Source organism: Lagenorhynchus albirostris, chromosome X (genome assembly GCF_949774975.1).
Source record: "Lagenorhynchus albirostris chromosome X, mLagAlb1.1, whole genome shotgun sequence".
Taxonomy (NCBI): domain Eukaryota; kingdom Metazoa; phylum Chordata; class Mammalia; order Artiodactyla; family Delphinidae; genus Lagenorhynchus; species Lagenorhynchus albirostris.
The window spans coordinates 71,683,819-71,706,580 of record NC_083116.1 but is presented as its reverse complement, the minus strand read 5'-3'; the positions used below and the strand labels follow the sequence as shown (position 1 = coordinate 71,706,580).

Genomic DNA, 22,762 nt, shown 5'->3' with positions numbered 1-22,762 from the left:
GGCCGGGGTGGAAAAGCTCCCCGAGCGCGGAGCTCCGCCCCACGCCGGGCTGGGCCCCGCCCCCCCCCCCCCCCCCCCGCTGCTGTCGGTATTGTCCGATGGTTCCCGGCGTCCCTCGGTTTCCCTCGGTAGTTTCCGGCAATGATCGAGAGTTTCTAATGTGCCCCCTTGTCTCTCGGCTGCCGTCCTCGCCACCGCCGCCCCCCTTTTCGGCTCCCTCTCCCCCTCCCCCGCGGCCGGGCCCGGCTGGCGCCTCTGGCGCTACGGGCTGGGCAAGATGGCGGCCTTCGGGATCTTGAGCTACGAACACCGGCCCCTGAAGCGGCCGCGGCTGGGGCCTCCCGATGTATACCCTCAAGATCCCAAACAGAAGGAGGTGCGTTCAGAAATCCGGGCTCCCACGGGGCCAGGGGCCAGCGATCGCCATAGGAGGAAGAACTGATGGCTCGGGGAAGGGGGGGGCGGGGCGGTTCGGTGGGAGCGCAAGTCCCGAAAGGGGGAAGAGTAAAGTGGGCTGGTGTAGGAGAGTAGGACCTAGTGGGGGTGGGGGTTGGTTCCTGGGCGCGAACCGGGAGTGATGTCGGGGCCACGCTGGAGGCGCCCCCCTCTCCACACACACACACCTCAGAAAGTTGTCTGAGGCGGCTGGGTGAGCTACGGCTGCTTGCAAGCTCGCAGGGGCACAGTGCTGTTGAGCGAGCTCTGGGGAATTGGGAATCTTAGTGAGGGTGGGGTCCAAATGAATATAAGGGCCTAGCTTTAAATCACAATCTGTTCTCCGAATCCTCCTCCTACCTTTTCCCCCGCTTGTTCCCCTCTCTTCTACCCTCCTCTCCCATCACCCCCACCCCCAAGGGAAAAAAAAAAGGTAAAATGTTGTTTTCCTGCCTCAGGATGAACTAACAGCCTTGAATGTAAAACAAGGTTTCAATAACCAGCCAGCTGTCTCTGGGGATGAACATGGCAGTGCCAAGAACGTCAACTTCAATCCTGCCAAGGTGAGACAACCCTGCCAGGCTGAAGGAAAAGGCTGGAAGAATCTGAGAAGGAGCAAAGGCCCTGGGTTGGGAAGACTTAAAGGGATGACCTAAATGGCCGAGTTTTCCTTCATAACCTAATGCTACCACATTGGCATTTGCCCATCAAAGGCACGACCACTTCTTTGCCCCTTCTTCCCACCCTGAGGTGTAGTTTTCTTCCCTCAGATCAGTTCCAACTTCAGCAGCATTATTGCAGAGAAGTTACGTTGTAACACCCTCCCTGACACCGGTAGAAGGAAGCCCCAAGTGAACCAGAAGGACAACTTCTGGCTGGTGACTGCACGATCCCAGAGTGCCATTAACACCTGGTTCACCGATCTGGCTGGCACCAAGCCACTCACACAACTAGCCAAAAAGGTGAGGTACTGTTTCCTGTTCTTCAGGCCAAGGAGGGGAGCGCGGGTGCCAAGTACCCTCCGATTTCCAGATGAAGCTACACGGGTGCCAGCTCATGGGGGTGAGAGAGGTCTCACTATTTGCGATGTCCATCCAGGTCCCCATTTTCAGTAAGAAAGAAGAAGTGTTTGGGTACTTGGCCAAGTACACAGTGCCTGTGATGCGGGCTGCCTGGCTCATTAAGATGACCTGTGCCTACTATGCAGCGATCACAGAGACCAAGGTTAAGAAGAGACACGTCATTGACCCTTTCATGGGTGAGTAACTCCTAATACCAGAGGTCCCACCACTGATCGCTTCAAGGAGCGGTAGAGAGACCCTTGCAATTATTCTCCTTCCTCATCTGTATTCCTTGCTTCTGCTTGTATCTTGCATTCACTCAATTAGTAAGCATCACGTATCTTGAGTATCTGCTGTGTGCATGTACTGGGCTATAAAGATGACCACTACCTAATCCCTGCCCTTAGGATGCTTATAGTCTAGTAGGGATGCTAAGGCATATGTACGAATCCCATAATTGAATATAGAAGCGTAGTGTCAAAAGTGGAGGCAGAAGCTTCTTTGAGAATTCAGTGAACAAAAAGATTACTTTCTTTTGGGGACACCTGGGAAGGCTTTAGGAAGGTGGCATTTGTTTCTTTGTTTTGTTTTAATTAATTTTTTTGAAGTATAGTTGATTTACAATGTCATGTTAGTTTCTGGTGTACAACGAAGTGATTCAGTTTTACATATATATACATATATATATATATATATACACTCTCTTGCATATTCTTTTCCGTTATTGTTTATTATGGGATATTGAATATAGCTCCCTGTGCTCTACAGTAGGACCTTGTTGTTGAAGGTGGCACTTGACTTGAGCCTAAGGGGATGAATAGGATTTAGAAGTATGGTGACTGGGGGTGGGGGACAGAAGGTGTTCTAAGCAAAGGGACAGTATAAAATAGCCCTTTTCCCGTCTTTCCCCTAGAATGGACTCAGATCATCACCAAGTACTTATGGGAGCAGCTGCAAAAGATGGCTGAATACTACCGGCCAGGGCCTTCCGGAAGTGGGGGCTGTGGTTCTACTATAGGGCCCTTGCCCCATGATGTAGAGGTGGCAATCCGGCAGTGGGACTACAATGAGAAGCTAGCCATGTTCATGTTTCAGGTAGGAAGAAGGCATGTCGTGTGGGATGTGGGATTGAGCCTGACCTCACACTCTGCCAGCATAGAACAGAATCTGCCTGCCACCTTGCCCCACTCGTGGTTCTCTTTATTATTTCATTTACTTTCTCTGCCTCATCTCTAATAGTCCCTTGGCAAAACTAATCCTCTTCCCATCCCTTGTACCCATAGGACGGAATGCTGGACAGACATGAGTTCCTGACCTGGGTACTTGAGTGTTTTGAGAAAATCCGCCCTGGAGAGGATGAATTGCTTAAACTGCTGCTGCCCCTGCTGCTTCGAGTAAGGCCTAGGATTTGGGGGGGTCTAGGGAGGATGTGAGGAGATATAAGACGTGAAAGCAATGTCCCTTGGAGAGAACTGTTTTTTGTTTGTTTGTTTGTTTTCCTAATATTTATTTATTTATTTGGTCGCGCCGGGTCTTAGTTGCGGCTCCAGGGTTCCTCAGTTGTGGCAGGCGAGCTCCTTAGTTGTGGCATGCAAACTCTTAGTTGCGGCATGCATGTGGGATCTAGTTCCCTGACCAGGGATCAAACTCAGGCCCCCTGCATTGGGAGTGCAGAGTCTTATCCACTGCGCCACCAGGGAAGTCCCCAACTGGGGGGTTTTGATCGTCGTGTCTTCACAGTACTCTGGGGAATTCGTTCAGTCTGCATACCTCTCCCGCCGCCTTGCCTACTTCTGTACGCGGAGACTGGCCCTGCAGCTGGATGGCATGAGCAGTCACTCATCTCATGTGATGTCTGCTCAGTCAACAAGCACACTGCCCACGACCCCTGCTCCTCAGCCCCCAACTAGCAGCACACCCTCTACACCCTTTAGTGACCTGCTTATGTGCCCTCAGCACCGGCCCCTAGTTTTTGGCCTCAGCTGTATCCTTCAGGTAGGTACTAGGTGGGCCCATGGAAGTATTAAAAGGCATCTTGAGAAGACTCAGGTGCCTGTCCTGGAAAATGGGACTGGTTCTAAATTGGAGGCGAGAGTAGGCACTGAGTACTTGCTTGGAAATTGTTGGCTTCTCATTTCTGGGGTGTTAGTTCCTTTTCAGTTAGTTCCCTTCCAGGTCTAAATAGGAGGCCCAAAGCCTTTTAGGAGAGTGGATGAGGGGAGGGGCTCAGAGATGGAGTGATGCCACCTCAGGGGCTCAGAATAACTTTGGATCAGAAACTGAAGGGTTGGGTCTTATAATGGGCTTCTAGACAGGTAGCCGTGATAACTGAGTTTGACTTAGCTGTTGCTGTCTGGCAGACCATCCTCCTGTGTTGTCCTAGTGCCCTGGTTTGGCACTACTCACTGACTGATAGCCGAATCAAGACTGGCTCACCACTTGACCACCTGCCTATTGCCCCCTCCAACCTGCCCATGCCAGAGGGCAACAGTGCCTTCACTCAGCAGGTAAGTCTGACCAATAGCCTGGTACTCCCAGGCAACTGGGATGTGAGAGGCTTAAGTTACTCTTTCAGAAATAGTGACTCGGAGTCTGCTACTATTCTTTTAGCTTGGAGCCCTGGCCTTTTTTGTATGCCTTGCTACATCCTTAAAGCCTTCCTCTTTGCAGGTCCGTGCAAAGTTGCGGGAGATTGAGCAGCAGATCAAGGAGCGAGGACAGGCCGTTGAGGTTCGCTGGTCTTTTGATAAGTGCCAAGAAGCTACTGCAGGTGGGTGCCAGAGGACAGACAGTAAGAAGGATGTTTGAGGAAAGGATGGGGATGGTAAGGACATATAGATCTGAAAGTTGGAGTACATCGGGCCTCTAGTTAAAGTCCCCTTTACCACTTTCCTCCTCAGGCTTCACCATTGGACGGGTGCTCCATACTTTGGAAGTGCTGGACAGCCATAGTTTTGAGCGCTCTGACTTCAGCAACTCTCTTGATTCCCTCTGTAATCGAATCTTTGGATTGGGGCCTAGCAAGGATGGGCACGAGGTAATAAGCAAGAAGGGGAAGAGAAGAAGTGAAAAACAGCAAGAGCAACATTATATATGAGGGGAAGGCTTGGCAAGGCATTGAAACCAGAGGATGTCTGAAGAGACAGCCGGTCTTACTGGGCCTAGGATGTTTTAAGATGGGGCCTAGTCGCTGGGAGACTGGAACTCGGTTCTTTGTCCCCAGCTCTACCTTACTCACCCTTTTGGTCTTCCTTTGGTCTCCAGATCTCCTCAGATGATGATGCTGTGGTATCATTACTGTGTGAATGGGCTGTCAGCTGCAAGCGCTCTGGTCGTCATCGTGCGATGGTGGTAGCCAAGCTGCTGGAGAAGAGACAGGCAGAGATTGAGGCTGAGGTTAGGGGGCCCATGGGGCAGTGGCAGCTGGGGTTGGAGCCACATTGAGCTGGTAGTGGGACCAAAGTTGAAGTTGTGAGAGTGAAGAAGGGGTAGAGAATGTACAGGGAAAATTGAGGACATAAGGCAAAAGTAGAAAGGAGTGGATCGATGTCAGAGTTAGAGAAGTGACCAAGGCTGCAGCTGGGAGACGGTAAAGAAAATGGGAGTCAAGGGGGGGAGGGTAGAAGTGAAAAGCTTGGGATGGATCCAAAATAGGCAGTAGTTCAAGGATTGCACATGGACGAGTGAAGAAACAGGTAAAACCCAATCCTACAGTTTGTTCTCTCATCTTACAGCGTTGTGGAGAATCGGAAGCCGCAGATGAGAAGGGTTCCATAGCCTCTGGCTCCCTTTCTGCTCCTAGTGCTCCCATTTTCCAGGATGTCCTCCTGCAGTTTCTGGATACACAGGCTCCCATGCTGAGTATGGACCCCTGCCACCCTCTGGTTACCTCTGCCTAGACTCACCCATCCCTGTCATCAGAAAGCATATGAAGGGCCTTCTGGATATATTTCTGTCTTGAGCTCTATGCAGAATGACTTTGGGACATAATTCTAGCCTTTGCTCATCTTACAGTTTAACAGAGTAGAGAAGTAAAGAGAAGAATAAAAGGAGCATACGATCGAAGCATTTTCACGTATAAATAGCAGAGATGCTGTATTCCTTTATGAGATGGTGTGTGGGGCAGGAGTTTGGGTAACCAACCACACTTTATCCTTCAACAGTTTTGGTTTTATTGTTGTTGTTGTTTTTGGTTTGGCTTTTGGTTTTTCGGGTTTCTTTTTTTTTTTTGAGTCATTGCTATTCTTGCCTACTTCAGGAACCCTAGGAGCACCATGCCTTAGGTGTGTCTCTCTCTCTTTCTGCCCATCTCTTTTGTGCTCCCCTAACTCATCTTTTCTCATTCCCTCTCTCCAGCGGACCCCCGAAGTGAGAGTGAGCGAGTGGAGTTCTTTAACTTGGTACTGCTTTTCTGTGAACTGATTCGACATGATGTTTTCTCCCACAACATGTACACTTGTACCCTCATCTCCCGAGGGGACCTTGCCTTCGGAGCCCCTGGTCCCCGGCCTCCCTCTCCCTTTGATGACCCTGCCGATGACCCTGAGCGCAAAGAGGCTGAGGGCAGCAGCAGCAGCAAGCTGGAGGTGAGGGGGCTTTTCCTCGCCCTAGATCATTTCTTCTGACAGTCCCATCTTCCTGGCTCCTGGAATCCTCTGAGAATCCTTTACCTAGTGACAAGGGTAAGATTTGCTTAGTGCTTTGCAGTTTAGCAAGCACTCTCATATCAGTTTTTTTCATTGGATCCTCACAGCAGCCCTGTGAGGTATTCTTTTTTTTTTTTTTTGGCTGTGTCGGGCGGCTTGCAGATCTTAGTTCCCCCACCAGGTATCCAACCAGGGTCCATGGCAGTGAAAGTGCTGAGTCCTAACCACTGGACTGCCGGGAATTCCCCCTTGTGAGGTATTCTTATCCTCATTTTAAAGCTGAAGGAAACCAAGGCCTGTGGTGGTTAATGGACCAGTCAAGGCTTGCATCTGGAACTGGTGCTTTTCCCAATATGGTCTCCTCTCTTCGACTCCCTGGTCAACTTTTCTAGATGGTGGGGAGCAGCTCCTCGGGGCTAAAGCAGCTTCGCTTCTGTTCTCTGCCGTCAGGATCCAGGCCTCTCGGAGTCTATGGACATCGACCCTAGCTCCAGTGTGCTCTTTGAGGACATGGAGAAGCCTGATTTCTCAGTAAGTTAGATCCTGGTGTGGGAGAATCCAGCTCCTGAGGTCCTCCCGTTATGCCACTTTGGGGAGTTTCTTTGTGCCCCCTCATCCCTTTGTCTTCCTCTAAATGTTCTGCCCTTTCGCCTTTCTCTTAGTTGTTCTCCCCCACTATGCCCTGTGAGGGGAAGGGCAGTCCATCCCCTGAGAAACCAGATGTTGAGAAGGAGGTGAAGCCCCCACCCAAGGAGAAGCTAGAAGGGACCCTTGGGGTTCTTTATGACCAGCCGCGGCATGTGCAGTATGCCACGCACTTTCCCATCCCCCAGGTACCGTTCCCCAACACCTTGCGACCATCTGTTCTGAGCCCAGGTTTCTGTCCAAGGACTGTGCTGAGGGGTTGGAGCTGTTCTTAAGGGTGTGGTATGCTGGGAAGGGCTTGAGCACTGGGATGCTGAGGGGCATGGAGCATGCTTTTAAGAGGAGGGAGAACGATCCGTGCTGGAGTCTGATGGTGCCGCTGGGATGCAGGAGGAGTCATGCAGCCATGAGTGCAACCAGCGGTTGGTCGTACTGTTTGGGGTGGGAAAGCAGCGAGATGATGCCCGCCATGCCATCAAGAAAATTACCAAGGATATCCTGAAGGTTCTGAACCGCAAAGGGACAGCGGAAACTGGTGGGTTTGAGGCACCTTAAATGGATCTCCCCCAAAAAGCGCCCTAGTCAGTCTTCCCTTCCCCAGTGTAGGGAACTCCCAGTCATGTCCCGATGTCCTGTCTCTTGGAGTCTCCTGAGAGCTCTAGTCCTTTTGAAACTTCCCCCCTCATTCCCCCCCTCTGCAGACCAGCTTGCTCCTATTGTGCCTCTGAATCCTGGAGACCTGACATTCTTAGGTACCTCACAGTAAGCCCCATACTGCCCGCCCTCCCTCTCCCTTCCCTCCCTCAACCTAGCACCTCCCTGTACGTATTCCTCTAAGGTCCACATAGTCTGTGGTCCTCCAAACCTTTGCTTCACTGTCCCCTTCCCTTCATCCCTCCCCGCCCCTTCCTTGACCCTCCCTTCCCATCTTCCCTCTTCCTTCCTTCCCTCTCTCCCTCCATCCCTTCCTTCCCCTTGCCCCCCCAATAGCCTTCTCTCCATACCCCCCCTCCCCACCCCCAGTCACCTAGTTATCTTCCCTGTCCTGACTGGTCCCTTTCAACTGTCCCCTCAGGTGGGGAGGATGGGCAGAAGCGGCGGCGCAACCGGCCTGAAGCCTTCCCCACTGCCGAGGATATCTTTGCTAAGTTCCAGCACCTTTCACATTATGACCAACACCAGGTCACAGCTCAGGTGAGGGCCTAAGTCCAGCCCCCTTCCCACATTCCGGCCTCCTTGTCCCGTTTTCCTTTCCTCCTTGTCTTTTTTCCCCCCTCAGGCAGGCTAAGCCTCCTGGTCTCATCCCCTTCCACCATCCTTTCCTGCTTCCTTGGTTTTTCCCACCTCTCTCCATTCCTGTCTCACTCCCACTGCCCTTATTAGGTCTCCCGGAATGTTCTGGAGCAGATCACGAGCTTTGCCCTTGGCATGTCGTACCACTTGCCTCTGGTGCAGCATGTGCAGTTCATCTTCGACCTCATGGAATATTCACTCAGCATCAGTGGCCTCATCGACTTTGCCATTCAGGTGGGGAAGCTGGGGAGATGAGGGTGGAGGAAGGAGTTTGTGCTGTACAGGGTCATAAGGACAGGAGGAGAGGCTCAAGCCAGTGTCCCAGGCTATTTGGAGGGACCGAAAGACTAGTGTGGGGGGAGTGGCCCATGAGCTAAGCCAGCAGGAATAGAGACTCAAGTGCTCCCTGAGGAGACCCGAGAGATGGATTAGAGCACTGGGCACAGACTGTCCTCCCATCGTGAGGTTCATAGGATTGTATCCCGGAGACTGGTTACATCATTGACGTGACTTGTCGTTACTAGAATAAAGGACAGTGGGATATGGCACCAGGGCCCTTCCAGGCTGAGGCAGCTCCAGCAGGAAGGGGCTCCAGTTTTCTCACAGGAAGGCGGGTTATGTGTAATACTCAAGGCCTCTTCTCATTTGTCAACCCCCGCTCACTCTGCTCTAGCTACTGAATGAACTGAGTGTAGTTGAGGCCGAGTTGCTTCTCAAATCCTCGGATCTGGTGGGCAGCTACACCACCAGCCTGTGCCTGTGCATCGTGGCTGTCCTGCGGCACTATCACGCCTGCCTCATCCTCAACCAGGACCAGATGGCACAGGTCTTTGAGGGGTAAGCAGGGCTTCAAACTGCAGGGCCCTGGTGCAGGGCCCTGGTGAATGCTGGTGGAAGTGGCCTGCGAAGAACATGTGGGGCTCTCACTGTGCGGAAGTGCGTGCCATTCAGGTGGGGAGGGGAGAGAGTATTGCCAAGGGATGGGAATCTTTGCGCCCCGGCCTGCCATTGCTTCAGGCACACCTCCCGACCTTGCCCCTTCGTGACAGGCTGTGTGGCGTAGTCAAGCATGGGATGAACCGGTCCGATGGCTCCTCCGCAGAACGCTGTATCCTTGCTTATCTCTATGATCTGTACACCTCCTGTAGCCATTTAAAGAGCAAATTTGGGGAGCTCTTCAGGTAAGAGAGGTGGGAGGTAAGGGGTAGAGACTGGGACCTCGTCCCGTCTCCTTCCCATTACTGCCCCACTCAGGAGCAGAGCACAGCCCAGGACCCTGCTGTCTCTGAAGGGTCATTTGGGGATGGTGTCCTCTGCGTGTTCTTGGTTCCTGAGAGTGGGCCTCCTTCCTCATCAGCCTTGCCTCCAGCCCATGTCTGCGGGGCCCACATTCCTCCTCCCTGCCTCCAGAGGCCCCTGTGCCTTCTTCTCACTGGGTTCCTTTCCTGCCCGGTCGGTCTGCTTTGTCCCATTTCCCCTTTTCTTGCCCTAAGGCCCCTTGTCCCTCACATTCTCCTTTTTTTTCTTTCTTTTCTCGCCTTTCCTGACCATCCCTCTAGTTCACTAGCCCTTCCTCAACGCTGCTCTCTCCTTTCCCCCACCCCTGCAGCGACTTCTGCTCCAAGGTGAAGAACACCATCTACTGCAACGTGGAGCCGTCAGAATCCAACATGCGCTGGGCACCTGAGTTCATGATTGACACTCTGGAGAACCCTGCCGCTCACACCTTCACCTACACAGGGCTAGGCAAGAGTCTTAGTGAGAACCCTGCTAACCGCTACAGCTTTGTCTGCAATGCCCTTATGCACGTCTGTGTGGGGCACCATGATCCCGATAGGTATGGGGCGTACTGAGTGAGGAATGGGCACCACGCTCCCGCCTGATATTGGGAGGGATGAGATGCCTGGGAGGTACTGCAACCTTGGTTATGGCCGGGGTGGAGATGAAAAGTTAATGAGTCTGAGGTTTTGCCGGGAACAAGGTTTTTCCTGAGGGCATTTGTACTTTTCCCCAGGGTGAATGACATCGCAATCCTGTGTGCAGAGCTGACCGGCTATTGCAAGTCACTGAGTGCAGAGTGGCTGGGAGTGCTTAAGGCCTTGTGCTGCTCCTCTAACAATGGCACTTGTGGTTTCAACGACCTCCTCTGCAATGTAGATGTGAGACTGGGGGTGGGGGAGTGCCGGACACCGGGCATGTCCCGGGGCAGGGGTCTGCTCCCAGTAATCACAGGAGCGGAGGGACAGAGTTTTGCAGAGTGGAGGCCAAGCGCTCTGAGTAGCCGCCCTCTCTCCACACTGAGTCCTGGTGTCTGTCTGCTTTTTTCCTCCAGGTCAGTGACCTGTCTTTTCACGACTCCCTGGCCACTTTTGTTGCCATCCTCATCGCTCGGCAGTGTTTGCTCCTGGAGGATCTGATTCGCTGTGCAGCCATCCCTTCGCTTCTTAATGCTGGTGAACTACCAATCCATAACCCCTAGAATGTCTAGACCCCCCCAGTCTCAATACACACTGGATGGCCGCACTCTGGTTGTTCAGTGTGGGGCTCCTGGTGGCACCAGAGGCCAGTCCTGTGGTGTGCCTCAGGCTGGGAGGGGCGTCTTTCTAACCCTGCATTTGCAGCCCCGATCTTTCCGGTTCCTGACCCTTCCAGGTACTCCCCTTATACTGCAGAACAGTTTGCTACCCCACCTCTCCTCCAATGTTTTATCTCTTTTCGCCTGGCCTCAGCTTCCCTTTTAGCCCCTCACCACCTACAGATCCACATACAGTCCGCCTTCATCCTTTCCCCTCTGCTTCGTCTTCCTCTCTGTAGCTTGCAGTGAACAGGACTCTGAGCCGGGGGCCCGGCTTACCTGCCGCATCCTCCTCCACCTTTTCAAGACACCTCAACTCAATCCTTGCCAGTCGGACGGAAGTAAGTGACCTTGATCTGAGCCGGCCAGCCGTGGAAAGTGTGGCCACCCCACCCACACCGTTTCTACTTTTGCTTCCCCTGACTTCAGCTGTCTCCCCAGACAAGCCTACGGTAGGAATCCGCTCCTCCTGTGACCGCCACCTGCTGGCTGCCTCCCAGAACCGCATTGTGGATGGAGCTGTGTTTGCTGTTCTCAAGGCTGTGTTTGTACTTGGTATGGGGGTAGGAAGGGAGTGGTGCCAGAAGTGTGTATAGGGTGGAGCGCCAGCTAAACTACAAAGGACAGTCTTTCTCTCTCCTGAAGGTGGTCTCTCTGACCTTTGGGGAGGAGACGAGGGAGGGAAGTATATTTCTGTCCCATAGGGCAGGATCTGGGGAGTTGCTGCTTCTGTGGGTCCGGGGTGGGTCTCCACACAGCATTCGGATCTCACTCTGCCCTCCCTATCTCCTGCCTGTGAACCACAGGGGATGCGGAACTGAAGGGTTCAGGCTTCACTGTGACAGGAGGAACAGAAGAACTTCCAGAGGAGGAGGGAGGAGGTGGCAGTGGCGGTCGGAGGCAGGGTGGCCGCAACATCTCTGTGGAGACAGCCAGTCTGGATGTCTATGCCAAGTACGTGCTACGCAGCATCTGCCAGCAGGTCAGTCTCACCTTCCCCCCACACCTCCTAAACGCCGCTATATAATATAGTCCTGTTTCCTACCGTGATCGCACCACCTCCCTGCCATACATCATGTCCCTCACCAACCCCCCAGTCCATCCCCCTTATTCCTAACCTGCTTACTGGTTGCCCCAGTCCCCCGATTCTCGGCTTCCTCAGGAATGGGTAGGAGAACGTTGCCTTAAATCGCTGTGTGAGGACAGCAATGACTTGCAAGACCCAGTGTTGAGTAGCGCCCAGGCCCAGCGCCTCATGCAGCTCATCTGCTACCCACATCGGCTGCTGGACAATGAGGATGGGGAAAACCCCCAGCGGCAACGCATTAAGCGTATTCTCCAGGTAGGCCAAAGCGATGGGGGTCTTGGAGGAAGCAGTGGGGCCTGAGCCTGGGGTGAGACGATGGGGACCTTGAGAGGAAAAGAGAGAGGGAGTGAAGTAGGAAGGCTTCACTCGAGGATGTGGGTGAAAGGTGGTGAGAGAAACAGCTCCAGCATGGGTTTCGAAGTTAAGCCAATATGGTCTAGACTGGAGAGTGAACTGTTGGGTGAGTGCACAGCTATCTGGAGTAGGACTCCAGCTTATCAGTGGGAGGCATAGCATCTGGGAGGCCTAGTTTTTGGCCTTGTATGTTTGGCATGTTGGTCGTGGCTCTGTCATGAGTAGTAATACTACCGAAGAGCTATTACTTATCGAGCGGCTGCTTCACGTGGGGTACCATGCTCAGCACTCTACGTACATTTTCTCATTTACTCTTTACAGCCCTGTGAAGTAGGTAAGAATATCCCTATTTGACCAGTGAGGAAACTGAGGCTTGAAGAGGTTAAGTAACTTGCCCAAGGTTCAGGAACTCACACAGCTAGGAAGTTTATGAGCCCAGTCAGTATATGAGCCCAGGTCTGCCTGTGCCCTTCCTGCCTCACCACGCTGCTGCAGACATTCATGTGACTGGAGGGTGGAAAAATAAAGCCGTTGAGGAAAAGCTAAAGGAATGAGGCCTCTTCAGCCTGGAGGAGATAATGCCAAAGAGAGATTAGCTGAGACTAGCCTTCGGGTCTGTAAAGGACTTTGAGCAGCTGGTTGGAAACAGGAGCGGCGAGCTTCAACTTCAACATCAAAGATTTAGGTTAAGCATTAAGCAGAACTTCCTGATGCTAAGGAATGTGAGGCTCTGGAACAGGAAACTGGGGAAAGATGTGAAATCTTTCCAGAACCACTTTTAAAATAGGATAGACTTTTCAGTCATTTTGGACTATTTAGGTATGATCTTCCCTAAAGAGGGGACATAGAGGTCCTTTTCAGACCTCCAGGCATATGTGATTCAAGTTTGTGAGAGATCAGGAGCTGGCATCGGGGTGCTGAGTGGCTGGGATGACACAATGATGACTAGCTTGTGGGTGGGGTCTCTGTCACAGAACTTGGACCAGTGGACCATGCGCCAGTCTTCCTTGGAGCTGCAGCTCATGATCAAGCAGACCCCTAACAATGTGAGTGGTGCCCGGGCCCTCTCTTTCCCATGCTTACTTCCAGCGACACATGTCACGGAGGCGGGCCGCCATAGAAGAACCTAGGTCCTACCTTTGGGTTCTGGAGATCAGAGAGGATGGGAAGATGGCGGACGTTTGGAGCCGATGATAAGGCACATGGATTGGGATTGTTGGGGCTCTGAGCTGTGGGGAAGGTTGGTGGCGGTGGCCATAGAGGCTGTTTCTCTGGCCACAGCTGTAAGGAGGTATGTAAAGGAGAAGACAGTGGGGCATTGGAGAGATACTGCGAGGTGCTGGAGGACACGACACCCAGCAGAGTTGTGTCCGTTACCCTCCTATCAACCTCCATGGATGCCTTCCTATGTCCTCATCTCCCAGCTCTCCTACCATCTCTTTGCCTTTGCCGCCAGCTACCTATTTAGCACCCCTGTGCCCTTCATCCTCCTCAGGAGATGAACTCCCTCTTAGAGAACATCGCCAAGGCCACAATCGAGGTTTTCCAACAGTCTGCAGAGACAGGGTCGTCTTCTGGAAACACTGCAAGCAACATGCCCAGCAGCAGCAAGACCAAGCCCGTGCTCAGGTTGGGTAGAAACGTGTTAGGACCCATCCCCTTCTGAGTTTTCTCCTCTGGTAGTGTAAATGATTTCAGCCACCTGGAGATGCCAGGCATGTCCATCAGGAAAGGAGAGGATGGGTTGTTCCAACCTTGCCCGGCTCCTCTGTAACCCTGTGCGCGCCATCTCTCCAGCTCCCTAGAGCGCTCTGGTGTATGGCTGGTGGCTCCTCTCATTGCCAAACTGCCCACCTCAGTCCAGGGGCATGTGTTAAAGGCTGCTGGGGAAGAATTGGAGAAGGGCCAGCACCTGGGTTCCTCTTCGCGCAAAGAACGCGATCGACAAAAGCAAAAGAGGTAAAGCGGCTACGAGGGGGCCGGGATTGAGGGGTAGAAAGGAGAGGAGGCATACCCAGGGAAGAAGAAAAGTTGGGGCAAAGAGGTGAGGATCAAAATCAGAAAAGTGGACAGAGGATAAGAGTGATAGTTGAGCAAGAGGCTAGATCTTTTTTTTTTTGAAGAAGAAGGCTAGATCTTAAAAGAGTAGAGTCTGGGGCTCAGAGGAATGAGGTTGCAAGTCGCCTGACCTACAACCCACAGTCCTGTACTTTTCTTTTTCTTTTCCTCCCATCTCTAGCATGTCCCTGTTGAGCCAGCAGCCCTTCTTATCCCTGGTGCTGACGTGTCTGAAGGGTCAGGACGAGCAGCGCGAGGGACTCCTTACCTCCCTCTACAGCCAGGTCCACCAGGTACAGGTCTCTGGGCCCTGGAGCCGGGCAGGAGGGCAGAGAAGGATGCAGCCAAGAGGCCACTGAATCTTCAGTGTTTTCTGACAAGAACACCCTGGGTGCTTTGGCATGGAAACGAGAAGATCCCTGAGCTGTGTGTTGTACTTGTTTTTATCTTAGATTGTGAATAATTGGAGAGATGACCAGTACTTAGACGATTGCAAGCCAAAGCAGCTAATGCATGAGGCGCTCAAACTGCGGCTCAACCTGGTGAGAGAGGGAGCTGGGGAGACGAAGGAAAGGGGTGGGGCTAGGACTGCAGACAAAGAAGCCCCAGCCCAGGGAGGCGAGGGTGAGGATGGAGGGCCCAGGCTCTTCTGGGTCTTCACGTATTAGCCCAGCTCTCCTAAAGGACGCAGGACCTGAAAGTGGTTAAGGAGACTGGATCCTTGCAGGGAACCTGCCTCAGTATCCTAGATTCTGGCTGGGCCCGAGAAGCCCTAGACGTCTATTGTGGAATGTTGAATGAGATCCTGGACATCCTTTGGTCCAACTCCATCATTTTATAAGTAAGGAAACCAAGGCCGAGAGATGTCAAGAATTAAGTCGTTGGCCTGAGATCATGTAGCAAATCATAGGTACAGCTGGAACATTGACCTCAGGTGTCCCGAGTCACATCCAGCCCAGGTTCTAATCTAAGCTTTCCTTAAATGCTGCACTCCGCCTCTGAGCCATCTGACTGACTTGTTGTGGCCCTGGCAGGTGGGGGGCATGTTTGACACGGTGCAGCGCAGCACCCAGCAGACCACGGAGTGGGCTGTGCTCCTCCTGGAGATCATCATCAGCGGCACTGTCGACATGCAGTCCAACAAGTAAAGCATCCCCATCCCCTCCCTCCAGTTTTGTACCCGAGAGGATCCCCTTCCCTGACACCAGGTGCACGACCCGCCGCAATCGGTGTGGCTCATACTGCGGACTCTGCGGTCCGGGGTTCCCCACACGGTTTTGGTGCCCGCTCCCTGCTCGTGTCCAACCCGGCTGTCTCTGTCTGTCTGAACTCTTTCTCCTCTGGTTTCCCCCCCGCCCCCGGCTTCCTGCCACAGTGAGCTCTTCACCACCGTCTTGGACATGCTGAGCGTGCTCATCAATGGGACCCTAGCTGCGGACATGTCCAGCATCTCCCAGGGCAGCATGGAGGAAAACAAACGTGCCTACATGAACCTGGTGAAGAAGCTGCGGGTGAGAGGAGGGGACGAGGGCGAGGCCTAGAGGCCTGGGGTCTCAGCCCCCTATTCCCTGACCTTGCGTTTGCTGTCCAGCCTCAGTGGCATCGTCCTGCCCAGAGCCCCTTACCCTTCCCTTTCACGTCCGTGTTTTCTTTGTTATTCATATGGTAAGGATTTACCGAGTGTCTTCTTCCTGCTAGCTTCTGTACTGTCCCCTGAGACTTCCCGTCCCTCTTTTCCTGTGTCCTTGAACTCTTGTCCTGTCTTTCTGTGCCTGCAGAAGGAGTTGGGGGAGCGCCAGTCAGACAGTCTGGAAAAAGTTCGCCAGCTGCTGCCGCTGCCCAAGCAGACCCGAGATGTCATCACATGTGAGCCGCAGGGCTCCCTTATCGACACCAAAGGCAACAAGATCGCCGGCTTCGACTCCATCTTCAAGAAGGAGGCATGTTCCATTATCTTCCCATCCCCTGCTCCCCGCTCCCCACCTTTGTTCCCCTTTGGGTCAGAGCCTCCCCTGCATTAACCTCTGTAGCTGCAACAGGTTTATCAGGCTCTGTGGGCGAGAGCCATCCCTGGGGTGTTGAGCTAATCACTTAATTTTCCTCACATTTCTTCTTCCCATCTTGGGAGTCTCCCTCTCTTTCCTTGGTCTCTCCCTTCACCCCTCTGCACCTCTCATCACCCCCACCCACCTTTATACGTACCACCCATTTCTCAGCACCCTACCCTCCTCTTTCCTCTGCCCCACCTGCCTCCCATACTGCTCCACCCCGGCCTGCACCCCTTTTATCCCTGCATCTCTCTCCCCCCGACCCTGTCAACTCATCTCTGCACAGTTTTCTCTGTCCCCTCTCTTTGTCAGTTACAGTATTTGTTGAGTAACCATAATCATTGTGTGAGTAGAGGGAGAGGAGCAAGAGAACGCGGAGTTCAAAAGCCAAAGTCCAACCCGTTCATATAGCCATACTCTTCGTTCTTTTCCTGGCTCAGTGTGTCTCTGTCTGTCTTTCTGCCTGTCTTTGTCTCTCTCTCTCTCTCTCTCTGCCTGTCTCTCTCTTCCTGTTTTTCTCTCTCTCTCCCTGTCTCTCTCTCTGCCTGTTTTCAGTCTCTCACTGCCTTTTCTTTCTCGACCTTCCTGTTTCTGTATCTGTCTTCCTCTGTCAGTGTCTGTCTCTGTCTCTGTCTCCCTCTGCTCCCCGCCATCTCCTCTTAACTCTCTCTCCCCTGTGTGTGTGTGTGTGTGTGTGTGTGTGTTTCCGTGTGTCCGTGTGTCTTCCTTTCACCATCTTCCCTGAATCTACCCATGACTTTCTTTTTCTTTTATTGCCAACAGATACTTTTCCCTCTCCTCCAAGTCCTCAAGTTTTCCAAGTCTTCTGTCTTCTGTTTTCCAAGTCTCAACAGCTCACTGTTTCTCATTTTCCGGAGCAGGGTCTACAGGTTTCCACCAAACAAAAGATCTCCCCCTGGGATCTTTTTGAAGGCTTGAAGCCATCAGCACCACTGTCTTGGGGCTGGTTTGGAACAGTCCGGGTGGACCGGCGCGTGGCCCGCGGAGAGGAGCAGCAGCGGCTGCTGCTGTACCACACGCACCTGAGGCCCCGGCCCCGCGCCTATTACCTGGAGCCACTGCCGCTGCCGCCGGAAGATGAGGAGCCCCCAGCCCCCGCCCTGCTGGAGCCTGAGAAAAAGGCTCCAGAGCCCCCCAAAACTGACAAACCTGGGGCCGCTCCCCCCAGCACTGAGGAACGCAAGAAGAAGTCCACCAAGGGCAAGAAACGCAGCCAGCCGGCCGCCAAGACAGAGGTGAGCGCCGCTGCCACCTCGCCACAGCCCCGTCATGCCCCTTCCCCAGCCCCTCTCTCTTCCGGATGCTGTCGAGCGACTGGTTTGTGGGAGGGCTGGGGGCATCTGGGGAAGGGGTACCTTTAGAATTAGAACAGGGAACCACGTACATCCAGCTCCTGTTCCCCCCTCCTACCCCACCTGACCCCAGCCCTCTCCCCTTCCTCCTGTGCCGTTCACACAGGACTATGGAATGGGCCCAGGCCGGAGTGGCCCCTATGGAGTGACAGTGCCTCCGGACCTCCTGCACCACACCAACCCTGGCTCCATATCCCACCTTAGCTACAGGCAGGGCTCCATAGGCCTCTACACCCAGAACCAGCCACTGCCGGCAGGTGAGTGCCAGCTACCAGGCACGAGGGACTGACCCGAACATGCCTTCCACCTGAGGGGCGATGCCACTCCTCCCAGGAGCTGTGGATGCCCGGGGCGCTGAGCAGGGCGCAGAGGGACGAAGAGCCTAAAGAGGTCAGCCTGCTCCCCTTTCCAGGTGGCCCCCGTGTGGACCCGTACCGCCCTGTGCGGTTACCGATGCAGAAGCTGCCGACCCGACCACCTTACCCTGGAGTGCTGCCCACCACCATGACTGGCGTCATGGGACTGGAACCCTCCTCCTACAAGACGTCTGTGTACCGACAGCAGCAGCCTGCGGTGCCCCAGGGACAGCGCCTTCGCCAACAGCTCCAGGCAAAGATAGTGAGAGGGGCCGTAGGGAGGGCCGTCAGGGAGAGGGGCTTTTGGGGTCACAGGGATTGGGATCTTCACAAGGACACACAGAGTAGGAGATACAAGAAACGAGGTGGCAGAAAGCCCTTCCTGAGTTTGAGTTTGTCTCCTTTTTCCCTCTAGCAGAGTCAGGGGATGTTGGGACAGTCATCTGTCCATCAGATGACTCCCAGCTCTTCCTACGGTTTGCAGACCTCCCAGGTAAGGGCACAAGATGGTGAGAATCAGGGAGCTTGAGGCAGGCTGCGCTGCACAGTCTTGGCCCTGACTCCGTCTCTCTTCCTTCCCTCCAGGGCTATACTCCTTACGTTTCTCATGTGGGATTGCAGCAACACACAGGCCCCGCAGGTACCATGGTGCCCCCCAGCTACTCCAGCCAGCCTTATCAGAGCACCCACTCTTCTACCAATCCTACTCTTGTAGATCCTACCCGCCATCTGCAGCAGCGGCCCAGTGGCTATGTGCACCAGCAGGCCCCAACCTACGGACACGGGCTGACCTCTACTCAAAGGTACCCAAGGGAGCCGGGGGTCGTGAAGACACACTGAGGCTTTCAATTAGGGAGAACCTGGGCCTGGAGGTGATGGGACTAGTCAGAACTTTTGGAGGCATCAAGAACACTTATCTGGCCACCTGGCCTGTCGCCACAAAATGCCGGAGCTGGAAGGGACCCTGGCGGCCAGTGTTCTCACACCTGCTTCCCAACATTTCTTCGAGGACCAAAGAGGGGAAATCATTTATATATGACTATGAAAAGGAAAGATCGGGGGTTCATAGATGCAGTGTGTGGTAAGGAGTCATCCAGCCACTATTAGAGCAGTTTAGTGCTGGAATGGACCAGCGAACACATTCTCCCACCATGCCGAACGTCAGTCAGGCCTTAGTTAAGACTTTGGAGTCATGGCTTGAGGCTCTGCAGCTTAGGGTGGAGAACATTGCAGGGTGGACCAGAAGCAAAGTCCCTTACTTAGACGTGCCTTAGGCCCCCTGTGTGGCCAGCACTATGCTAGGACCAGGTGGGGTGAGGAAAGCTATTTGAAAAAAATACAAAGTCCCTCACCACAGAGAATTTCTACTATACCTGGGGAGAGGAGACTTACTCAGAAGAACACTTAGGGAACACAGTGATGAAAGATATAATCAGCTGTGCAGTTGGGTGCCGCGAAGTAAATGGGAATTCAGGAAGAGTGCGGGATGATATCACTGTGGGCCTGAGTCATCAGAGAAAGTTCCGTGAAGGAGGTCAGACTTGAGTTGGCCTTTGAAGCATAGCTGTGATTTGGATTTGCGGGGAGGAGGAGAAGGAGGGGGATCCCAGGTAGAGGACGTAGCATGAACAAAGACATGGGGACCCGAGTGAGTAGGGTGGCTGGGAGGACAGGAAGGAGAAGAGCTTGGCTGAAATGTAAGACTTGTGCCAGGGAAGGAGTAGGGATAAGCTGGGAGTGTGCAGGTTGAGAGAGAGCCTTGAACGTTCGGTGAGGGATTGAGACACAATCCCAGAAAGCATTCTTTTTTTTTTAACAAATTTATTTATATTTTATTTATTTTTGGCTGCGTTGGGTCTTTGTTGCTGTGCGCGGGCTTTCTCTAGTTGCGGCGAGCGGGGGCTACTCTTTGTTGCGGTGCGGGGGCTTCTCATTGCAGTGGCTTCTCTTGTTGCAGAGCACGGACTCTAGGCATGCGGGCTTCAGGAGTTGTGGCACATAGGCTCAGCAGTTGTGGCTCGTGGGCTCTAGAGCGCAGGCTCGGTAGTTGTGGCGCACGGGCTTAGTTGCTTCGCGGCATGTGGGATCTTCCCGGACCAGGAATCGAACCCGTGATCCCTGCATTGGCAGGCGGATTCTTAACCACTGCACCACCAGGGAAGTCCCCAGAAAGTACTCTTTTGATCAGGAAAGTGATGTGATGATTTGGGCGTGTTGAGAGATTAATGTGGAATTCATGGAGAGGATGCGTACGGAAGGTGACAGAAGACTTGAGACGGGCCCAGCCAGTAGCCTGTTGCAGTGAAGTACAGATTGGGATCAGAAAGGTGTAAGGAGCAATAGAACACAACAGTCTTCAAGACCCTGACGGTTACTGGGGACCAACAACAGTGATAAGCAGAACCACCTCAGTGGTGTCTATGGAATGCCTAGCTTGTGCTGAGACTGTGTTTCATTTTCATAAGAGAAAACCAGCTACAACAGAATTGAAAAATTCCTAACCACGAAGGTTAGGAGACACTAAAATGGAGTGTTGTCTTTGCTCCTCATTCCCCAACCTAGAAATCTGTCAGAAGCCAAAAAGTCTCTTCTGGTTGGTGACAGGAGGAGTGAATGAAATGGCCTGTTGATGTTTCTTTGGGGTCAGGGACCTGGGGCTCATCTGCACCCCCATCTCCCACAGCCCGTGCCTTGATCTCTGCGCCTCCTTGTCTTTGTAGGTTTTCCCACCAGACACTGCAGCAGACACCCATGATAGGCACTATGACCCCACTGGGCGCCCAGGGTGTCCAGGCTGGCGTCCGGTCGGCTTCCATCCTGCCTGAGCAGCAGCAGCAGCAGCAGCAGCAACAGCAGCAGCAGCAGCAGCAGCAACAGCAGCAGCAGCAGCAGCAGCAGCAACAGTACCACATCCGGCAGCAGCAGCAGCAGCAGATCCTGCGGGTAAGGCCCTAGGATTTTCGCCTGGGACCTGGGAGCCCGAGGAGGAGGGGGAGGAGGAGGAAGGGGACTGGGAGCGGAGAGGAGGAGGGGGAGGAGAGGCACAGGCTCTTCCAGGTGGTTTTCAGCGCTGAATGAGGCAGTGTAAGGGCGTACCCCGGCAGGGCAGCTGGCACGTAGTAGGGGCTTAAGAAGCCAGTTCCTTCCCTCCCCCTTTTTCCGGGGGTCCTGGTGGGAGAGTGTTGGGGGTCATCTGCTTGGTGCTCCACATTTGATTTTCTCTGCAGCTCTCCGAGCGGGGAGGGCAGCGGAGCCGGAGTTCCCACCCTGTGCTTCTTCCCCCATCCCCATCCCTCCACCACTGAGGTTCAGCCCCTCGCTCTCCTTAGACAGATCTCTTCTGTCTTCACAGCAGCAGCAGCAGCAGCAGCAGCAACAGCAGCAGCAGCAGCAGCAGCAGCAGCAGCAACAGCAGCAGCAGCAGCAGCAGCAGCAGCAGCAGGCACACCAGCAGCAGCAGCAGCAGGCAGCTCCTCCCCAGCCCCAGCCCCAGTCCCAGCCCCAGGTAGCTGCTGGACTCCAGCCCCGGGCTCTGGGACAGCGGCCCAGGCTGGGGACAGTGTGCAGCCATGGCGAGGCGGGGGGCAAGGCAGGGCCCTCCTCCGAGAGCTGGGGACATGAGGACGGGGAAGGAAGGGGGAAGGTTCGAGTTCAGTCTTCCCCTTCCCATTTTCACCTCAGTTCCAGCGCCAGGGGCTTCAGCAGACCCAGCAACAACAGCAGACAGCAGCTTTGGTCCGGCAGCTCCAACAACAGCTCTCCAGTAAGCCCGCCTTTCTTCCCAAGGAGAGCCCCACAGAATAACTGGGGGGCCGGCGGGGCGGGGAAGGCCAAAGTAGCTGAGGTGATTGCTTCAGGCCCCGGTTGTGAGGGGAAGCGTTGCCTTCCATCCCTTCCCTCGGTGCCTGAATGGCTCTCCTCAATGCAGACCGCCGCCACCCCTGCTCGGCCTCCCACCCCTGATAATCTCTGGTTTTTCACAGATACCCAGCCACAGCCCAGTACCAACATATTTGGACGCTACTGAGCCACCTGGAGGAACTGCTTGTGCACTGGATGGGGCCCCACCCTTTCCTCTTAATTCCCAGTCCCCTTCCTGGGCTAGCACCAGTAGTGGTTGGGGCTCTTCCCTCAGGCTCCATTTTTAATGAGTTTTTAGTATTTTTGTTAATGTGAGGCATTGAGCTGTTGGGTTTTGTATATTATTTATATAGAGACCCCAGAGCTGTTGCACCCAATACACAGAGCTTCTTTGCAAAGGGAGTGTGTGAGTCTGCATGTCCGGGAAGGGCGGGCTCTCGGAAGGGTGCGGGCCGGACCAGCAAGTCAGCACCTTCATTCTGTTCAGATCATCTCCCCTGTTTACCTTCCACCTCCTAAATTTCTGAATTCTAATTGGCTTACTACCCTCTCTTTTCTCCAACCTGGCAACGTGTTAAGGGTTGGGGCCTTAGTCTCTCAGTAAGGGCGGTTCACCTTCTCAGCTAGATGGTGCGGCTTCTGTATAGTTTGTCTCCATGGGAGGATACACCACTGGGATTGGTGGGGGGCCGCTGGGCCAGAGGAAAAGTCACTGGAACCTGATTCTCCTTCCACCCATCCCACATGCTGGGTCTCGAACAAGCTTCGGGGTGGGGGGTGACAGACACTGCTTACCCATTTTGCCACCTTCTGTGGTCTCCCTAACGTTCCAAGTGATATCCTAGATAGAGAACTTCCCTGAGTCACATTTCTGGGATGAAACATTGCCCTCCATTGGCAAGTGTCGCCACCACATAGGTGGTGGAAGGACAGTATGGTTCTAGGAGGAAGAGAAACCAGCAAAAGGAAG

The 22,762-nt window shown here is 53.8% G+C and overlaps 1 protein-coding gene across 15 annotated transcripts; it reads left to right on the top strand.

The window, feature by feature from the left end:
- Window positions 1-71: 71 nt before the first annotated feature.
- Window positions 72-22,190, top strand: MED12 (mediator complex subunit 12). 15 transcript variants are annotated; one of them, XM_060136908.1, is made up of 46 exons: window positions 72-376; window positions 894-998; window positions 1,206-1,397; window positions 1,534-1,693; window positions 2,410-2,591; window positions 2,780-2,890; window positions 3,237-3,491; window positions 3,857-4,003; window positions 4,167-4,266; window positions 4,397-4,533; window positions 4,761-4,892; window positions 5,231-5,357; window positions 5,853-6,082; window positions 6,593-6,673; window positions 6,805-6,975; window positions 7,178-7,322; window positions 7,489-7,539; window positions 7,863-7,981; window positions 8,171-8,314; window positions 8,754-8,917; window positions 9,130-9,261; window positions 9,690-9,917; window positions 10,095-10,239; window positions 10,413-10,533; window positions 10,895-10,996; window positions 11,085-11,210; window positions 11,462-11,637; window positions 11,818-11,997; window positions 13,071-13,142; window positions 13,592-13,725; window positions 13,894-14,055; window positions 14,336-14,447; window positions 14,607-14,696; window positions 15,189-15,298; window positions 15,530-15,665; window positions 15,933-16,094; window positions 17,084-17,458; window positions 17,682-17,832; window positions 17,988-18,193; window positions 18,347-18,424; window positions 18,517-18,571; window positions 18,647-18,734; window positions 20,652-20,874; window positions 21,265-21,436; window positions 21,613-21,694; window positions 21,915-22,190. In XM_060136908.1, exons 1-46 carry the CDS (start codon window positions 278-280, stop codon window positions 22,105-22,107), a joined length of 6,663 nt encoding a protein of 2,220 aa, XP_059992891.1. In that variant the 5' UTR covers window positions 72-277; the 3' UTR covers window positions 22,108-22,190. The 15 variants fall into 15 exon arrangements, with proteins under 15 accessions (XP_059992891.1, XP_059992900.1, XP_059992894.1 ...); XM_060136917.1 differs by having other exon boundaries at window positions 11,097-11,210; window positions 21,284-21,436; window positions 21,915-22,097; XM_060136911.1 differs by having other exon boundaries at window positions 73-376; window positions 11,097-11,210; window positions 17,988-18,184.
- The last annotated feature ends 572 nt before the right edge of the window (window positions 22,191-22,762 follow it).